Source organism: Bufo gargarizans, chromosome 2 (genome assembly GCF_014858855.1).
Source record: "Bufo gargarizans isolate SCDJY-AF-19 chromosome 2, ASM1485885v1, whole genome shotgun sequence".
Taxonomy (NCBI): Eukaryota; Metazoa; Chordata; class Amphibia; order Anura; family Bufonidae; genus Bufo; species Bufo gargarizans.
In genome coordinates, this window is record NC_058081.1 from 199,387,923 (window position 1) to 199,408,096 (window position 20,174).

The 20,174-nt window shown below is 40.9% G+C and overlaps 1 protein-coding gene across 1 annotated transcript in view; it reads left to right on the forward strand.

Annotated features, from left to right (window-relative positions):
- The window catches only part of SEC11A (SEC11 homolog A, signal peptidase complex subunit), a 53,539-nt gene extending 43,563 nt beyond the window's left edge, over positions 1-9,976 (forward strand). The window contains exons 5-6 of the mRNA XM_044279880.1: positions 7,400-7,457; positions 9,745-9,976. Of these exons, the coding sequence (XP_044135815.1) occupies positions 7,400-7,457; positions 9,745-9,795 (109 nt within the window). The 3' untranslated portion in view covers positions 9,796-9,976. The remainder of the gene's footprint in view (positions 1-7,399; positions 7,458-9,744) is intronic.
- The last annotated feature ends 10,198 nt before the right edge of the window (positions 9,977-20,174 follow it).

The following is a 20,174-nucleotide window of genomic DNA, read 5'->3' on the forward strand; positions in this document are numbered from 1 at the left end:
CAGACATCTAACCCCTTAGATGCTTCCCTTGCATCACATGACCATTTAACATAATGCAACGGAAGCAGACAGGAGTCCATGGGTGAAGCCACTGGAATCGAATGTGTATGAGGACATTAGTTCTGAAGAGGGGCGTCACCCGATACAGCGACTGTGACCGGACTATCAGACAGGGCAGAGGGCGGCTATGGCTGTCACCGGATTATCAGATACGCCAGAGGGTGGCTATGGCTGTCACTGGACTATCGCGGGGGTGGCTGTAGGGACTGTCACCAGGTCCCCAAACACAGCGAACACTCTTGACAGAACGTCACCTCCGCCCCACTGTCTGTATCCTGCACAGTTGGGGTAGTCAGAGGCACCGATCAGAGAAAACACCCGTGGGACACTTTACCTAGCACTGTGGCCCTTTGGGTCTATGGACTGGTGGGGGCCCCAGTGTGAGAGAACCCCTTCTTTGCTGTAACACATCGCAGTTATGATGCAGGCACCCAGGATTGTAAAGGGGTACTCCAACCTGGAACATAAAACTAGAAGACGCCATAAACATCTGACAGCGGCGGGTTCTGGAATCTCCAAAACAGGGGCTGCCGAAGGAAAAGCAGCTGCCCCCCCTTCCCTTTCAATCACTGCTATGGGAGCCTGGAAAATACAGTGCTGGCTATTCCCGGCGATAACATAGCCCTGAACGGAGATGCCGCCGAGTGTGTCTGGAGTTATCCAACCCAAAGGAGTATCCTAGAGGCACTCCTATAGCGTCAGTGTCTTAATCACGTCATGGGGGACACACATATATATATCCTGGATCGAGGGACTACCGCGGGCACCATATAATCATCTCTGCATGTGTAGGAGTGCTGCCTAACCTTTTCTATGGATATATATATATATATATATATATATATATATATATATATATATATATATATATAAATAAAATAAGATATAGTCAAATATAAAAAAATAATAATCATCTCTAGGAGAGCAGAATTACATACATCAAAAAAAGTGTGGTTATCATTAACAACCCCATTGAAGTCGCCTCCTCCCCCGAGCAGCCTCTGAAGTACCTGATCCCGCGGCCTTCAGGACGAACACGGCACAGAGCGGACACAGGACCCAGGAGCTCCCCATGTCTGCAGTGTACACAGGCGGCTCTGCCGAATCAGTGGGAGGAGCACTCCTCACCTACCAGACTGGCAGATTGTGCTTCGCGGGTTAGACAAATGGTGAAGCGTGTAGGCGGGGCTATCTCCTGATGCTGGAGCGTGCCGGGTTTTTCTTCCGTGGTTCCTTTTACTTTAAAGTAAAAGGAACCACAGAAGAAAAAGCCGGCGTGCATGTCTGCTAGATGAAAGTATTTTTTTCTTAGAGGCAGAGCAGCGGATGGTCTAGGTGCAAATAGCGACAAGACTACAAAGTCTTGTCACCATTTTGCAATTTTAAGTCGGATTGGCGACCATTTCGGTCGCCATCTGGAGCACTGCCACACAGAGATTGGGGAAACCGTTCATTGGTGGAGGCTGCGATGCCCATCACAGGTATATTCCTATGGAGGCCTGCAGATGGCAGGGCACCATAGGATTATAAAGAAAAAATATGGGGGATTCAGCCCGCACAACCCCTAGCAGGTGCAGATTGCTATGGCGAAATACAGATACAAACGCAAAAACACAAAATGCAATCGCACACTGCAACCAGCACTCTGCCCTGCCTTTATGCTGGATGTTGAATAAGGCATTGGTGTACATTTTGGCCAAAGCGTAATAAGCCACTCACCACGTCAAGGCCGCCTTAATGAGTGGTCCCTAACACTAGTTTCTACCTTTTATGGGCCATGACAGCCACACAAAGTCCAGAGAGCGCAGGTAGAGCATGCACGCCAGGCACACTCTGCTTTTAACCCCGTCCGCTGCCATTACAGCTTTCATGGGATCCAGGGATGCAAGTACCAACATGCATGCTGAGCCCACTATATACTTCTCCTGGAGCCTAATGGCTACTGGTAGGTGCTATGTAAGCAGATTCAGTTTTATACTGACTTTAAAACCAGCCTCCAGGGCATAGTAACTGGTCAGGTGTGCATGACTGCTTGGAGATCGCCACGCCTCCAATATATACTACGAAGAAAAAATATGGGGGATTCAGCCCGCACAACCCCTAGCAGGTGCAGATTATATTGAATCTCCCATAGGCTGCATTCTTAAACAAATGCTGTCCATAGAAAAAGCGAACTTATGATCGCATGTTTAAGTACCCTAGATGGACTTTTTAAAAGTTTAAAAATAATGTAAAAAAAAAAAGTTGACAAATACATTTAAAAAAATCAAATCGCTACCCTTTCCTCATGAAAATAAAGCTCACAGTGTCCCAAAACACCCATACTAATAAAATATTTATCCCGAACAGTGTAATGGGGGGAAAGTCTGCCAGATCCGTGCTACCGCAAGTCCACTGTGCCGGCAGAAGTCTGCTCTGGCCCCATTCACTATAATGCTGGCCGCAGCACGGCAAATATGCCAAGAGGTGGCCAGAATAAAACTACAGCATTCAGTGGTTTTTATTCAGCCACCTCTCGGCGCGTTTGCCATGCTGCGGCCAGACCTCCGGCATGCCCCATTATAGTTAATGGGGGCCGAAGCAGACTTCCGGCGCACGGTGGACTTGCGGTAGGAAGGATCCAGCAGGCTGTTGCCCCGCCGGAAAAGGCTACTGCAAGTGTGAAAACAGCCTAACCCATTGGCAACCCTTAAGTTGCCAGTACGTCATGGCCTCGAAAAAAGCCTTTCCCATAATAAACACCAGGGTGGATTTGATTTAAATCACAATTTAAATCACTAGTCGGTAAGGCTTGATTTAAATCATACTTTTCTACATATAGACTAATTCTTGCTGGTATAACTTATAATATGCAAGTAGATAATGATTTTTAGAATAACAACTTTTCATAGTAGTTTGATTAGGTTGATTCTGTATTCATAGGTTTGTAGAAGTTGGGATTAAGGTATTTTTCTCAACTCTGTGAAGAGGCATGTGATCTCTGCTGAGTCAAATTCAGTTTTGAGAACTGCAAAAGTAAACCAAGCATCTGTGATATCTTGTAGGCAGAGAAACTGCCCAATCTTACAAAAAAACCCTGGAAGAGCATGACATTGTGAATGGATTAATGGAATTTATTTACCCAAAAAATTACACATATAGAAACATAGAATGTGTTGGCAGATAAGAACCATTTGGCCCATATAGTCTGCCCAATATACTGAATACTTTGGATAGCCCCTGGCCCTATCTTATATGAAGGATGGCCTTATGCCTATCCCATGCATGCTTAAACTCCTTCACTGTATTTGCAGCTACCACTTCTGCAGGAAGGCTTATCCATGCACCCACTACTCTCTCAGTAAAGTAATACTTCCTGATATTACCGTATTTTTCGCCGTATAAGACGCACTTTTTCCCCCCCAAAAGTGGGGGGGAAATAGCAGTGCGTCTTATACGGCGAATGTAGCCGATTTTGCTTAGTTTTCAATGATACACCCGCCGCGATGCCGTGCGGCGGGTATATCAGCTGTGAGGGAGGAGGGGCTGGGGGCCGGCGTCTGCATTTATAATGACAGCGGGGCCCGTGCAGTGACTGTATTCTACTACACGGGCCCCGCTTACTGTACAATCATATCCCTAATACCGTAGTTAATTGTTGTGTGCACTGCATGTAAAAGCATAATGAGCGATGATGAGCGCTATTACTTACAATTAGAAGCGCTTGCCGTTCGGAGCAGGGAGGAGGGAGGAGGCAGGAGGCAGGCCGGGAGGACGGGCGCTGGCAGTGTGAGTCATACGTCACGCGCCTGCGCCGCCTGCTTCATGAATGAAGCAGGCGGCGTGGGCGCATGACGGATGACTCACACTGCCAGCGCCCGTCCTCCCGGCCTGCCTCCTGCCTCCTCCTCCTCCCTGCTCCGAACGGCAAGCGCTTCTAATTGTAAGTAATAGCGCTCATCATCGCTCATTATGCTTTTACATGCAGTGCACACAACAATTAACTACGGTATTAGGGATATGATTGTACAGTAAGCGGGGCCCGTGTAGTAGAATACAGTCACTGCACGGGCCCCGCTGTCATTATAAATGCAGATGCGACCCCCACCCCCATTATAAAAGCAAATGCGACCCCCACACTTATGGAGGGGATCTGTGGATGACACATAGCATAAGATGCTATATATGTGTCATCCACAGATCCCCCCCATAACTGTCATACACAGATCCTCATAACAGCGCCATCCAGAGAGGATCCCCTATAAGTGTCATCCACAGATCCCCCATAACAGTGCGTCATCCACAGATCCCCATAACAGTGCATCACCCACAGACCACAATTAGTTCAAAATATTTTTTTTCTTATTTTCCTCCCCAAAAACCTAGGTGCGTCTTATACGCCGGTGCGTCTTATACGGCGAAAAATACGGTACTTTTAAACCTTTGCCCCTCTAATTTAAAACTATGTCCTCTTGTAGCAGTTTTTCTTCTTTTAAATATTCTCTCCTCTTTTACCTTGTTGATTCCCTTTATGCATTTAAAGTTTCTATCATATCCCCTCTGTCTCTTCTTTCTTCCAAGCTATACATGTTAAGGTCCTGTAATCTTTCCTGGTAAGTTTTATCCTACAATCCATGTACTAGTTTAGTAGCTCTTCTCTGAACTCTCTCCAAAGTATCAATATCCTTCTGGAGATATGGTCTCCAGTACTGAGCACAATACTCCAAATGAGGTCTCACTGGTGCTCTGTAGAGCGGCATGAGCACCTCCCTCTTTCTACTGCTTATACCTCTCCCTATACATCCAAGCATTCTGCTAACATTTCCTGCTGCTCTATGACATTGTTTGCCTACCTTTAAGTCTTCTGAAATAATGATCCTTAAATCTCTTTCCTCAGATACTGAGGTTCGGACTGTATCACTGATTTTATATTCTGCTCTTGGGTTTTTACGCCCCAGGTGCATTATCTTGCACTTATCAACATTAAATTTTAGTTGCCAGATTTTTGACCATTCTTCTAGTTTTCCTAAATCGTTGATTTTTATCCACCCTGATAAACACATAAGTTGCAAAAAAAATAAGAGACATATTAGGTATCACTGTGTCCATAATGACTGGCTCTATAGAAATATCACATAATCCACCCTGTCAGGTGAACGCTGTAAAGAAAAATTCATAAAAATTGTCCCCTTACATCACAAAAAATGTAATACCAAGCAATCAAAAAGTCGTATTTACCCCAAAATAGTATCCAGCAAATCATTTCATCCCGCAAAAAAAATAATTACATTTTTGTGTAAAACTTTAATAAAATAAAAGTAGACCCATTACGTATTGTTGCATCCATAACGACCTGCTCTATAAAAATATCACATCTACCCCCTAAGGTGAATGCCGTAAAAAAAATTGTGCCAAAACGAGTTTTTTGGTCATCTTGACCCATAAAGTGTAATATTAAATGATCAAAAAATCATATGTACCCAATAATGGTACCAATAAAAATATCAACTCTTCCCGCAAAAACGAGCCTGTGCACAAGATGATTGGCAGAAAAATAAAATTATGGCTTTCAGAAAATGAAAGCACAAACATGAGAGATATATATAATATATATATATATATATATATATATATATATATATATATATATATATATATTTATTTTTTATTTTTTTTTATTTTTTCAAAAGTGCTTTGTTATGTAACGCTACTTATTATAAAGGACCCTATCTGGGAAATGTTTATTTATTACACAACCACTAATGCCTAACCGGCTACTAACCACTCTTGTCCCAGACTAATAAAACATAACTTCTACTTATTAATCTTTAAAACTCGTGAAAATATATTTAGTGAGCTAACTAAGGAGTTAAAAACACTGTGCCCCATGAGAGATGCTTTGAATGATAGGTCAGTAACGTGTATAGGTAGGCGGGAGTGCACTGACACCGCTCTACCACACACCACCGTCCCAGCTGTATTAGACAAGATACTTTGCTGTGCCTGATGTCTACTAGACCCCCATAACTGGGGTGTAAGCACCAATCTGAGATGAGCCTTATGGCAGTGAGTGTTACATCAAGCACACAGACTGCAGCATAACTCAATGGAGTACAGCAAATTAAAACCTAAATTCCGCCCCCCCAAATTATTATTATTATAATTATTATTATTATTATGTAAAACTGTAACAAATATTGGATCGGAAACGGAAGCATGGCATATACAGTAATTACATAGAAAAATTGGGTTGGGCATACAATTTTCAATAGATGGTTCTGCAAAAACAGAATGGATACAGAAGACATACGGATGCATTCTGTATCCATTCCATTTTATTTTACAGCCCTATTGACTTGAATGGAGCCACGGAACGTGATTTGAGGGCAATAATAGGACGTTCCGTGTGTTTTTAAAAAAAAATTTTTTTTTGTTTGTTTTTTTTTTGCAGACCCATTGAAATGAATGGTTCCGTATACGGAGTGTAGAAAACGGAATGTAAACGGGGGAAAAAACCTGTGTGTGTATACATAGATAGCTGTCATTCACTGATATCTGTGCACAGGGGAGGTGTTATCAGTGATTGATAGCATTCCATGTGTAAGTGTGTATACAGAGGTGGTTTTAAGTTCAGAAAATTATATATATAATTTTTATTTTTTGAGTGAATCTTTACCCACAAAAGGATATATCAATCTGCTCAGCTTCTACATGCTGCCTGCTGATTGCACTGTGCTGACAGGTCCTCTTTAAAAGAATAAGGCCTCATGCACACGACCGTTGTGTGTTTTGCGGTCCGCAAATTGTGGTTCCGCAAAACACAGATGGCGTCCGTGTGCGTTCTGCAATTTGCTGAACGGCATGGACAGCCATTGATATAACTGCCTATTCTTGTCCGCCAAATGGACAAGAATAGGACAGGTTATATTTTTTTTTTGCGGACCACGGAAAGGAGCAACGGATGCAGACAGCACACAGAGTGCTGTCCGCATCTTTTGCGGCCCTATTGAAGTGAATAGGTCTGCATCCAAGCTGCAAAACCTACGGTTCTGATGCGGGCCAAAACAGTTGTGTGAATGAGGCCTTATTCAGCAAAGACAATCCCCTACTAGGAAACGTGGAATGATTCCTTCTAATGACCATAGATTTACAATTGCATGTTTGGGTTTCACCATGCTTGTGAGCATAATGTACACATAGTAATTCACAGTGACATATGACAGTCCTACCAGGACCATGTTACACTGTGACTAGTTTCTACAGTTCTCACTGCTTTATATAGGCCACTGCAGTACACCGTGCCATAATGTACAGATCTGAAGTGACCAGCTGTTGTGTAATGATGTTCTTTATTTTTCAGGTTTGTACCTTATATTGGAATTGTCACAATCCTCATGAACGATTATCCTAAGTTTAAGGTGAGTTATTTGAGTTGGGGCACTTTCACTCTAGCGTTTTTCTTTTCCGGCATAGAACTCCGTCCTATGGGCTCAATACCGGAAAAGGACTTATCAGTTTTATCCTAATGTATTCTGAATGGAGAGCAATCCGTTCAGGATGTCTTCAGTTCAGTCTTTTTGACTTTTCAGGACGGAGATAATACGGCAGCATGGTGCGGTTTTATCTCCGGCCCAAAAAACGGAACACTTGCCTGAATGTATTAGTGCATTCAAATTGACGGATCTGGTATTCCGGTCTGCGCATGCGCAGACCTTTAAAAATGTGGGAGGAAAAAATACCGGATCCATTTTGCCTGATGACACCGGAAATACGGATCCGGTATTGCAATGCATTTTTCAGACTGATCATGATCCTGATCAGTCTGAAAAATGCCTGATCAGTCAGAAAAAATTACCTGTGTTTGCATACAGGCAAGGCCGTTCAGGCAATGGAACTGCCTGCCGGAATCAAACAACGCAAGTGTGAAAGTACCCTTAATATACTACATAAAGGTACTGGGCAGATTTATGAAGCTATCTTTGTTGTCAGTAGCAACCAATAACTGCACAGCTTTGATTTATTAGGTTTCTTTCACATTTGCGGCACAGCCTTCCGGTAGACTTTTCTGCACGCAACTTTTTTTTTTTTCTGGCCAAATCCCGGCATATTTGCTGGGTAGTGGACGGTAACATACAGCATTGCCAGATCTCGAGAACTTCGGTCTCTGTCGGAACAGCCTGCCAGGATGCTGTCATTAATTTGAAACTAGCCTTATAGTGCTATTGGACAGTTTTATTGTGTCAGTGTTTTTCTTAAATAATTGAATTATTAAAGCAGATCTGTCATTGTAAAATGCTGCGGAATATGTTTGGTGATATATAGATAAATATCATTATTATTATTACTACTGTCTTCCTGACAGTTTTCCTGACAGCTTCCTCACATTTTTAAAGGTCTGCGCATGTGCAGACCGGAAAACCGGATCTGTTTTTCCGGAACACTTGGTACCGGATCCGGCATTAATACATTTCCAAAATTTTGCTGCGGTATTTTCTCCGGCCAAATACCGTAAGAGTGACTGAACTGAAGACATCCTGATGCATACTAAACGGATTGCTCTCCATTCAGAATGCATTAGGATAAAACTGAAGCGTTTTTTTCCCAGTATTGAACCCCTAGGATGGAACTCAGTACTGGGAAACTTTAACGCTAGTATGAAAGTACCCTCATTCTCCTGATGAGTATGTTTACTGCAAAAAACTAAAAAAACTGTTGATGAGAACTTTGCTATGACAAACCTAGGGACGTTCAGAAGACACAAGACTGCATTAGCAAATTAACAGCTCCTGTGATCTTGTTGTTGGGGGGGTGGTTGCTCGTTCCCCGGGGGCACAGCATTCTTGGGAAATAACCACTCAGATGCCGTGTTACAATTGACCACAGCATCTGAGGGTTTAAAAGTCAATGGTCGGAGTTCTTTGGAGGTCATTGAAAGAATATTATCCTTCTCTATGCACCTTGATTCCTTCCTTTGTCCCCGAAGACAGGCCCGGAGAACGTGTCAGTGACAAATGTGGTATGATGTCAGTAACAGTTCTATTTATTGCTTGTCGTAAGGGCCTTATATACTTTCAAGCATACATACAAGAATAGCTGCAGCTCTCATTACAATAGTAGCAGTTCCTTATACAGACAGGCAGCTCTTGTTATAATAATGCTGACTAGAAACTTTTCCTTTATACAGACAGGAGGTAAATGTATACATAGTCACCCTTCAATATGATGTCACCCAACCTCCTGTCCTTCATACAGATTATACAGCTAATTATATTTAACCCTTCAGTCATTGGGTATCTGCAGCGTAAAACAGCAGGCAGGCAGCATCTACAGCACCTGTTCAGGAGTCTTCTTTAAAGATATGATATCTGCCGTGCATGTATTGCCGATGTCGGGAAGGGGTTAAGCGCCATATATTTTCTTGGCATGTCCAATTAGCTATTTTACCAAATGGCACAAGAATACGATGCTGTCTATATAATAACAAAGATGATAGAATACAGCAGGCTCATGACTGTTGTGCTTCTCCCAACTCCTTCCTGATTATTGACCACTGCTAATGTGGCAGGATGCCATTTGGTATATTACTATTTTTTACACAAACCATTTTAGGATAATTTTGGTTTACTATGCCTAATCTTGAAGTTCCCTCTTTATAGACGTCATTTTATGCTGATTTTAATGTAGTGATTTCCTCCTTTCTTTCAGTATGCGGTCTTGTTCCTGCTGGGACTGTTTGTCCTTGTCCATCGAGAATAACACAATTAACATTTGGCGGATAATGTACTGTTACAGATACAGCGTGTATAACGAGTGCAAGAGTTAGGAACGGACAAACCTCACCTAGCAGTGTAAAGTTTTACATTTGACAGTATTTCTTTTTCTACATGCGTCTATGTGCTCTCTTTGTTAATAAAGGGAATGTGTCATCAGAAAATGACCTATTGTTTAAATCCTGTTCTTATGTGAAACATATTTTGAAAGAATTTTTGGTGTTTTTTTATTTTTTATTTTCTATTTCAGTATATAAAAAACAAACAGAATCATACAGTTTTCCCACTGGCCACAGCAAGACTAGAACACCCTCCCATAGAAGTCAATGAGGTCCCCTCCTGACCATTGTGTCTTTGACCCATGTGACTGCTGTAAAGCGATTTTTCTTAATGCTGTTAAGAACAGCTCAGGTAAGATGGCTGCCCCCATAATCATGTTCAGAAATTAGAATTTAAAAATTTGCCATCAGTAATTGAAAACAGATTAGAAAAAAAAATGCGTCGCTATCTGGTTTTGACTGGGAGATAAAATTTTCGGTGACACATTCCCTTTAATGCAGGTATGAAATAGAGTGCTTAACTATGGGCCCGATCATTGCCACGGGTCCTCTACCTCCGTGGCCTGTCGCTGTCATGAGGTTCTGCTGCACTGTTTACTTTTTCTAATATTTTGAATTTCAAACCAAAGTCCTTTATTGTTTAAATGGTGAAGCCTCTCTTAATTTTATTTGGAAGTGCCTACGAATTCATGTATGTGCAGTAATCAGCCCTGAGTAGTCATGAAATAATACAGCTAAATTACATTGTAAGAGCGTGCGGTAATTCTCGCTTACTGTCAGCAGAATATGACAAATGTGCTTTTTTTTAACCTGGGTAAGGTTTGTAAAACTAATAATGTGCACAAAGGAGAAGTTGGCCATTGACGGGATCCAATCTAAAAAAAAAATTGTGCGCCTGGGATATTTTATTTTTAAAGGGGGTGTCTGGGATTTAAAAAGGTCTTTCTCCAAAAACGGCCCAATATCTGGTACTGTAGCTCAGCTAAATGGAGACTGGAGCTGAACTGCATACACTGTGTGTGGACAAAAGTACTGCTGTTTCCAGAAAGGAAGACCCCTTTTTTTTTTTTTTTTTTTTTTCTAGTCCAGAACAACCCTTTAACTTTGCAATGAAAATAAAACAAAATATACATAAGATGATCACTGGTAAATACGGTATCTGCTGATTCTCCTACATTCAGCAATTGCAGTTCAGTAGTGCATTAAGAGTTAATACGTAGCAGAGTGTGATCAGTACTACCCTACTAGTCACATCATGGAGAGGCTGACCACGTTGTTGTGTAGCATAAATGGATAGAGAACATCAGCTCCAGTTTATTTTTCTGATTAATGGTTTCTGCATGTTTGTGAATGCTTTTGATATTATTTTTATATAAAAATGTTCATTTTTTTGGTTTGTGCATTATGTAGAGCTTCTCAATTTGCCACTTACCATTGCCATATGCTACTTCTGTGTAGCCACAATTATGCTAATATATATTAGTACAGTCCTGGAGTGTTCCGCTCATTTAGCCATGTGAATATGCCAACCTCTTCAGGGACTTGAACCTATGGTGATCTGATGGTGAACCTCTTGCGATTTTGTTTTCTTACACTGAAACCTCATAATTTATTCTTTTCATCAAGGTTATGTACACTTTTGGGGGCACTTCTTTGTTATTGTATTGTACTTATTTTGAGCTAAAAATCATTTTATCGATTGGTCAGCACGGTGGCTCAGTGGTTAGCACTGGTGCCTTGCAACACTGTGTTCCTAGGTTCAAATCCGACCAAGGACAACATCTGCATGGAGTTTGTATGTTTTCCCCAAGTTTGGGTGGGTTTCCTCCCACACTCCAAAGACATACTGATGGGGACCTTAGATTGTGAGCCCCAATGGGGGCAGTGTGATACTAATGTCTGTAAAGCGCTGCGGAATATGTCAGCGCTATATGAGTGAGTATAATAGATAAATTACAAATATGGAACCCTTTTTTCGGTAGAGTTCTGAATGCTCTCTCTGCTGTCAGACAGCTAATCTGATGGGCTCCTTGCCTCTGCTCCCTGACATGATAAACACTGATAAGAATGTGGCTTAAATAAGTGTTTATGACCACTTAGTAAATTAGAGTCACAAAGTAAAAGTAAAAAGTACCAGTCACATAGCTAGACAGTTAACCCTTAGTGACAGAACAACTCAATATTTTTTTAATAAAGACCAATTAAAAAAAAGATTTTTAGTCCAAAATGAATAAAATGCAGTCATAAAGATCTGCCTCCGAAGGTTTATGTGGCCTTTAAGTTATTAAAAGAAATAAGTAAATGGCCACAGATGTGATAAAATTAAACCAAAAGACACTGCTCACGTTCCTCAACCAATCCAGCATTGATGCTCAAGTCCCCCTTCCCCAGTTTTTTGTTTGCACGTGGCTGGCATGTGACTGTTGCAGACCGGGGAGCCTGACAGAGCGCCTGTGAAGTATTGAAGATGTGTATTTTATGTCATCAGCTTTTTTTTTTTTTTTTATTTTTATTTTTTTAAACCTTGGTAAACACTGATTGTTTAGGATTTGGAATAAGGCAACTTTTATATGGTCATATCTTCAGCCCCTGTGACATGCTAGACAAAGTAGCGGAGTACCCTCAAATGGGATAGGTGCTCATTCTTGGGGGGAAAAAAAAGTAAAATATACGGTAATATACCGATAATTTGTGTACTGAAAAATTAGCAGTGTAAATATAATCTAAATCACAAGTAAATATTGCTGAAAATCACCCATATTTCTTCCTGATATATTCATTTAGTTATGGCTCTACATATATGATTTGTACCCAAAGGGCAGCATCTCATGCAGTGGAACGATGTGTACATTCAAATATTTACCACCATATAGCATTTTTAGAACAAAAAGTGACTTTGGGGTGAAGCCCAAATTTTATTTTATTTTTTTTTATATCCCCCATGCATATGGGATTATGGAATTTTCTGGGATAAGCCTTTATAAATCCTTTGCTGCTTTCCAGACCTGTCAAGTACATTGTTTGCTTTCCTGTTTTGGTTTACAGTTATGGATCCTCTTGTTTCAAAACTTCATTTCCTTTCTGTTTTGGTGACAACATTCCAAAATGCAGAGAAATGTAAATGTATGACTTTAATAAAGAGCATTCCTTTGTAAATAGAGAATTGCGTTTTCATTTTAGCCAGTCCACATATTTTCCATGTTTCACACTTTTGGTAAGTCTAAAGTTCATTGGGAATCTTGGATGTATAATGCTGAGAGCAGTTGACTTTAAACTATCTCTTAATCGGTTGCAAAACTACAACTCTCAGCATGCTTAAAGAGGACCTTTCACCGGTCCTGACATTACAATATAAGTACCTGGCACTGTAGGGCATTATAAGTAGATGTTTCTGCTGTAATTTTTTTCATATAGGATGCTCTGTTGCCTGTGCCCACCGTTCTGGTTTTGTTGCTAGTATGCTAATAAATAGCATCAGTACAGGGAGAAGGAGACACCCCTTAGAAAAGCTGGCTTCTCCTCCTGTGCCGATGCTATGTCTTAGCATACAGGCCACAAAACCAGAACGGGGGGCACAGCGGGCAACAGAGCAGCCGATCTGAAAAAAGTACAGCGATGACATCTACTAATAATGCCAGGTACTTATATTGTAATGTCAGCACCGGTGAAGGGCCAACTTTAAAGAGTCATTGTAATTTAACAAAATTTAATTTAATAGAGAAGGGTATAAAGAAGCTGTAAAGTCATGGCAACTAGAAGTCTCACTTCCACCTAATTTGCAGTCCACAGCATGTTGTCAGGCAAGATCCATCCCTGGTAACAGAGACCCAAAAGACGGCTGAGATGAAGTGGTGGTGGTGGGGGGGGGGGGGGTAGAGAGAGCTGTGATCATAAGCCTGATAAAACAACTTCTTCTAAACATCACAGAAGTGTCTTTCTTTTCTGTGAGTGCGAGTTTATTCCTCCTTTTCAGCTTTCTGAGATCACTAGAAGAAAACAATCCTAATGGGAAGTGAGGTCACTGCATACAGCGCTGGCAGAAGGGAGACACCCCCTGCTTCTGAGAGAAATGCATCTGGCTGTAACGGAATAAATAATATGGCTGAAAGGGACTTTAGGGAAGCCCAAAAAACACCAGTTCCTTCAGTGATGATTGTACAAAGAAACCTAACAATTCTGCAAACCTTTTTTGAAAACTCAGATACGCTTTAAAGGATTTATACGAGAACATGATAACATAGCCATGCGAGGGTTAAAAAAAAATATATATCTTCTGTCACCAGCGCTGATTGTCCCGCAGTGGAGTGGGAAATGGAGGAGAAGGGAGCTTGGTGCTAAAACTGAAGCACCTGTGACTTTTTTTTTGTAATATTCCTGCACCCTGTCTGGCCATAGTAAAACGGATTCCCAGTCTTGAGAACTCCTTTAATGGTCCAAAGGAGCTGAAAAGACTTGCAGTGGGCATGATCTGTAGAGAATGCCCCCTGTCAATCATTTTAGCATCCTTCTGAAGGCTCAGGACAAATTAATAAAGACTTATATTGTGGCCAGGTTTTTTGTTTTGTTTGTGTATTATATTTTATTTTTATTTTTTTACTTTGTAAAGTTCATCACTGTTCTTTAAAGCGGCAAAGAATATTTCAATGTAATAAATTATTCATGTTAATTATGCACAAAAATTATATCCAAACCTGTTAGGAAAAGTACATCTTAATGTCAGACACATCAGCTGCTTAGTTCTTTTTACACATTCATATAAAAAGTTAGTTGTGCAGCTCCATGATTGCGTAAATCACTTTTTTCTCCATTTACTTTACATTTTGTTTCATTTTTTATTTTTATTTTCTCCTTTTTTAATTTGCAATTCATAGAGACATCTGTTCTGCTCACTAATTGATCTACTGGCATAAAAATAATGCAGTTCAGACTTCATACTCTGTATCACATATATATGTTACATAAGACACAGGTGTAACTAAGTTTGTTGGCCCCAGTGCAGAATCTGTAACAGGACTCCCACCTACCCTGTACTGCTGTTTTATGTGACAGAGCCCCCTAAAGCACAACTGCTGCATTTACACCCTTGTTACTACAGAATTTTTCAATATTTTTCTAATTTTCCATTTGCATATGTGGTTTACATGATAGACTCCCCCCCCCCCTATGAGCATGGGTCATTTTATTATTTTCTGTATTAGAATGTTTCACTTAGTTTAGACCTGGGAAATTACAATAATAACCCTTGCCTGGGGTTCTGCTTAAAGTGTAACTGCCGTTTCATTATTTATTTTGCTAATGTGTAGGGACAGTGACAGGGAGCATTTTTCTAATATACTTTATTTAGGGAAAACGTTTATTTGTAGTAGAAAATTTGGGCTGAAATGTCCCTTAGCAGCGCTCTCTCAAATGAGCGTTGCTAAGGGCCCTTTGTCTTCTATCAGCTTAGGAGATATGGGCTGTGCGGGAGCTGCTCCCTCACATCCTGGTAGGCACAGGAGCCTTATGTGTTTATAAAGTAAATATACATTCTCCCTTTTTATAAAATATGAACTCTACACTATATATATATGCTCGCTGACCAGCCTTCTAACTGCACTCCCGACGTGCTAACTAATGAACCAGCCACTGGGAGCGATGCCTGACTGAGTGGTAAGCCCTCACTACAGGAAGGGGGAAGCTCTTATACATAACTGTCCTTATATACTGTATAGCAGTATAGCCAATAAGCTATTCGAGAAGGCTGCGGCACTCCTGTGAGCGTTGCAGACCTTCTCGCTGCTTTTCCTAGTCCAATGATGTCATGTTCATCGTTCATGTGGCCTAGAAGCACAATACCAAGCACAGCCACTATACAATGTATGGCAGTGTGCTTGGTAAGCTGCAATGCTCACAGGAGTGCTGGTGCCTGCCTAAAACAGCTGATCAGCGGGGGTCCTGCCTTTTTGGACTCCTGCCAATCAGATACTGATGACTAGAAATGAGCGAATTGTAAAATTTTATTTTTTGTCACAAGTTAGTGGAATATGAGACTTTGTAAGAAAAAAAAAACATTTTCCGCTAACTTGTGCCAAAAAAAAATATTCTAGGAACTCGCCATGCCACTCACGGAATACCTTGTGGTTTCTTCTTTCCAAAATGGGGTCACTTGTGGGGTATTTATACTGCCCTGGAATTTTAGGGGCCCTAAAGCGTGAGAAGAAGTCTGGAATCCAAATGTCTAAAAATGCCCTCCTAAAAGGTACTCATTGGAATTTGGGCCCCTTTGTGCACCTAGGCTGCAAAAAAGTGTCACACATGTGGTATCGCCGTACTCAGGAGAAGTAGGGCAATGTGGTTTGGGGTGTATTTTTACATATACCCATTCTGGGTGAGAGAAATATCTCTGTAAAATGACAACTTTGTATAAAAACAAAATGGGAAAAGTTGTCTTTTACAGAGATATTTATCTCACCCAGCATGGGTATATGTAAAAATACACCCCAAAACACATTGCCCTACTTCTGAGTACGGTGATATCACATGTGTGACACTTTTTTGCAGCCTAGGTGCGCAAAGGGGCCCAAATTCCAATGAGTACTTTTAGGATTTCACAGGGCATTTTTTACGCATTTGGATTCCAAACTACTTCTCATGTTTTAGGGCCCCTAAAATGCAAGGGCAGTATAAATACCCCACATGTGACCCCATTTTGGAAAGAAGACACCCCAAGGTATTCCGTGAGGGGTATGGTGAGTTCATGTAAAAAAAAAATAAAAAATTGTCACAAGTTAGTGGAATATGAGACTTTGTAAGAAACAAAAAAACATTTTCCGCTAACTTGTGACAAAAAATAAAAACTTCCATGAACTCACTATGCCCATCAGCAAATACCTTAGGGTGTCTACTTTCTGAAATGGGGTCATTTGTGGGGTGTTTCTACTGTCTGGGCATTGTAGAACCTCAGGAAACATGACAAGTGCTCAGAAAGTCAAAGTGCGTAAATTAATTTTTTTGCACCATAGTTTGTAAACGCTATAACTTTTACCCAAACCAATAAATATACAATTATTGCATTTTTTTTTATCGAAGACATGTAGAACAATACATTTTGAGAAAAATTTATATAGAAATGTAGTTTTATTTGAAAAATTTTACAACAGACAAAATTTCGGTCAATTTCGATTTATATAAAAAAAAAAAGTAAAAATGTCAGCAGCAATGAAATACCACCAAATGAAAGCTCTATGAGTGAGAAGATAAGGAGGTAAAATTCATTTGGGTGGAAAGTTGTATGACCGAGCAATAAACCGTGAAAGTAGTGTTGTGCAGAATTGTAAAAAGTGGTCTGGTCATTAAGGGGGTTTAAGCTAGGGGAGCTGAAGTGGTTAAACCTACTGTTTCCATAGAACGGTGCTAGAGGAATTACAGAGTAATAGACAGTCTGCGACTTGTGCCTGCACCAGAAACATTTAGGCCTCTGCCACTCCCCTGTTCAGGGCCTGGCACTTCTCTGTCGGACATACTGTTAGATCAAATGACCAAATGTTAGATCAAATATGTTTTTATTTTGCCACTAATACACGGTAAACAGGCCTTTAAAGTATATCACTACACCGGTGAACTGCAATTAGGCCCTAATTATTTTCTACTTTTACATAACACAAAAGGCTTTTCAACAGATAAGTGCAACGCTAAAAGGCGAATATATTTTTATTTCGCCACTAATACACGGCAAACAGGCCTTTAGAGTATATCACTGCATTGGTGAACAGCAATTAGGCCCTAATTATTTCCAATAGGATTGTTCCTATTACCCAGGCTGTAACCTCCCCTACTGAACCCTGTTCTACACAAATGCTGTGGAACGATTTCTCCCTATCCTTTCCCTGCACTTATAAATCGTTTTTTCACCACAACCAAGTCTTTTCTATCACTGTCCCTAGCTCCTGCAGACGTCTCTCCCTGCACTAAGTGCACTGGTAAATGGCAGAATCTAAGATGGCTGCCGCTATTTATAGGGCTGTGACATCACGGAGCTGGCTGGCTGGCTGGCTGCCGACATTTTAGGGAAAAATTTGATTTGTTACCACGAAGCGCGAGGAAATTCGGTTTCGGTGCGAATCGAATTTTTCCTGAAATTCGGAATGAATTCCACTTCGTCAGTTTGGATTCGCTCATCTCTACAGATGACCTACAGTATTAAAATGTCAGAAAACTCTTTTAATGTTGAGAATCAAGGTTATAAAGTATGCATAGGCTTTTATGGAGCAGACACACACGCACCAAAAGTGTCTCCTTTTTGTTATACTTCTAGATACCTTTTTTGACAGACTTATCTCTAAGCACGAGGATACAGGTGGCAATTTCTTTGCAGTTCCAGCATGTGGCGTGACCCTAGCTTTAATAAGTGACTTTAACTGTGACTTTGCAGAAATTTTCTGGTATATATTTTTAATGTTTAGATGTAATATTTATGAAAAAACTCAGGGTGTATGAATGATATTTTGTAGCGGATAAAATGACACAGTAATTTTTATTTTTATATATATATATATACTATATATATATATATATATATATATATATATATAGGTTTTAACAAAGTACTGAAATGTGAAGTGCCTTTTGGGATCAAATACATTCAACTTCTGAATACATAGGCTTTGAATTTGTTTCTTTCATGCCTATAAAGTAAATTTTTCCCAAGAGAGGTGTGTATCGATATACCTTTCATCTTGGACTTGCTTCTAAAGGAATGCAAAGTGCTCACAACCTTTACAGAAGGCGGCATTGAGCACTGTGAGTGATATGCTTTGAATGTCAGATGCCCCTCATTCTGCCCTTGGCTAAATCCATAAGTAGTGTTCTTCCCCCCTTTCTTTCACTTGGGACATTTCTAAACACCTGCCCCATTGTAATTCCCATCAGCTGGAGTCTCCACCGGCAGTGTTTTCTACACATATAATTTCTCTACTCATGAAGATTTAAAGGCTATGTACACCTTCGGAGGCTTATGGCTGCATTTTACTCATTTATGGCTAAAAATCATATTTTCAATTGGTCTTTATTAAAAATATTGAGCCGTTCCATCACAAATGATCAACTGTTTTTCTAACTATGTGACTGGTACTTTCACTTTGTGCCAGTCCTCTTATAAAGCTTATCTCTAAACTACTAAGAGGTCATAAACACTTCTTTAAGCCACATTCTTATCAGTAAGATAAGAATCGAGCTATAATGAGTGTAATTTCAAAGAGAAGATATAAGGAGCCCGTCAGCTTCTGGTCTGATGGAAAAGAAAGAAAATCCAAAGGCTGCTACTAGAGCATCTCAGCTCTGTACAGGCTCCGTATTTTTAATACAGACTTCATCGTTTACATGAGACTAATTTTTTCTCATTTCCATACAGGACTGTCTACTGTTCTCTACAGTCTTCTTTCTCCTGGTCTTAAGGTGGCCATACAGCTGTCAGCTGAATGTAAACTATCTCTCCAGGCCACTTGCACACTTGATTCAGCCAAGTAAACATGAATTCTCAGTGGGTAGAGGGGAATAAGCAACTTGCATACATCTCCTGAGTACAAAGAACTCAGACATGTTAATATTCAACAGCCTAATCCTTCTCTCCCCTGACATCTGCTGTTGGGGAAGACCGTAGAAAATGATTGGTGTTGAACTGTAATACCAGGGACTGACCATGAACAAGAGAGGTACTTTTTTGATGAGTATAATGGCTTTAAGGGAACAACCCAGGCAAAATAAGTTTAACCATTTCCCTACCGCCGCATGGCTATATATTGGCAGTAGGGACTAAAGATGGCGCCTGCTCTAGAGCTGCTGTTGCTTGCAGTTTCACACAGCAGACACCCAGAGCTAATGTCTACAATCAGCGACAATGCTGATTGCAGATATTTGACCCCTCAGATGCTGTGATCATGACATCTGGGAGATGGAAAAACCTGGATACCAGCTCCCCTGTGCGGCAATTAGGGGAGTCATTAGTTGAAATTGAAAGCCCTGTTTTTTTCAGCGTTTCAGAGTTGTAGCAATAGAGCAATGATTGCTTCTTATTCCCTTCCCGACATATGACCTAATAGTACGTCATGGCAGCAAGTGACTTGCCGCATTTTGACGTACTATTACGTCATGGTGATAGGGTAGGCACCGGAGCTGTGCGTGCCCCGATCACTGCAGGGTCCCGGCTGTATCCGCCGGCATCGCTGTAAAAGCCCATGCCGATGGATTAACCCCTTCTATGCCACGGTCAGCTCTGACCGCAGCATAGAAGGGGTTTGCAGCCTGTGAGGGAGCCCATCGGGTCCCCGTG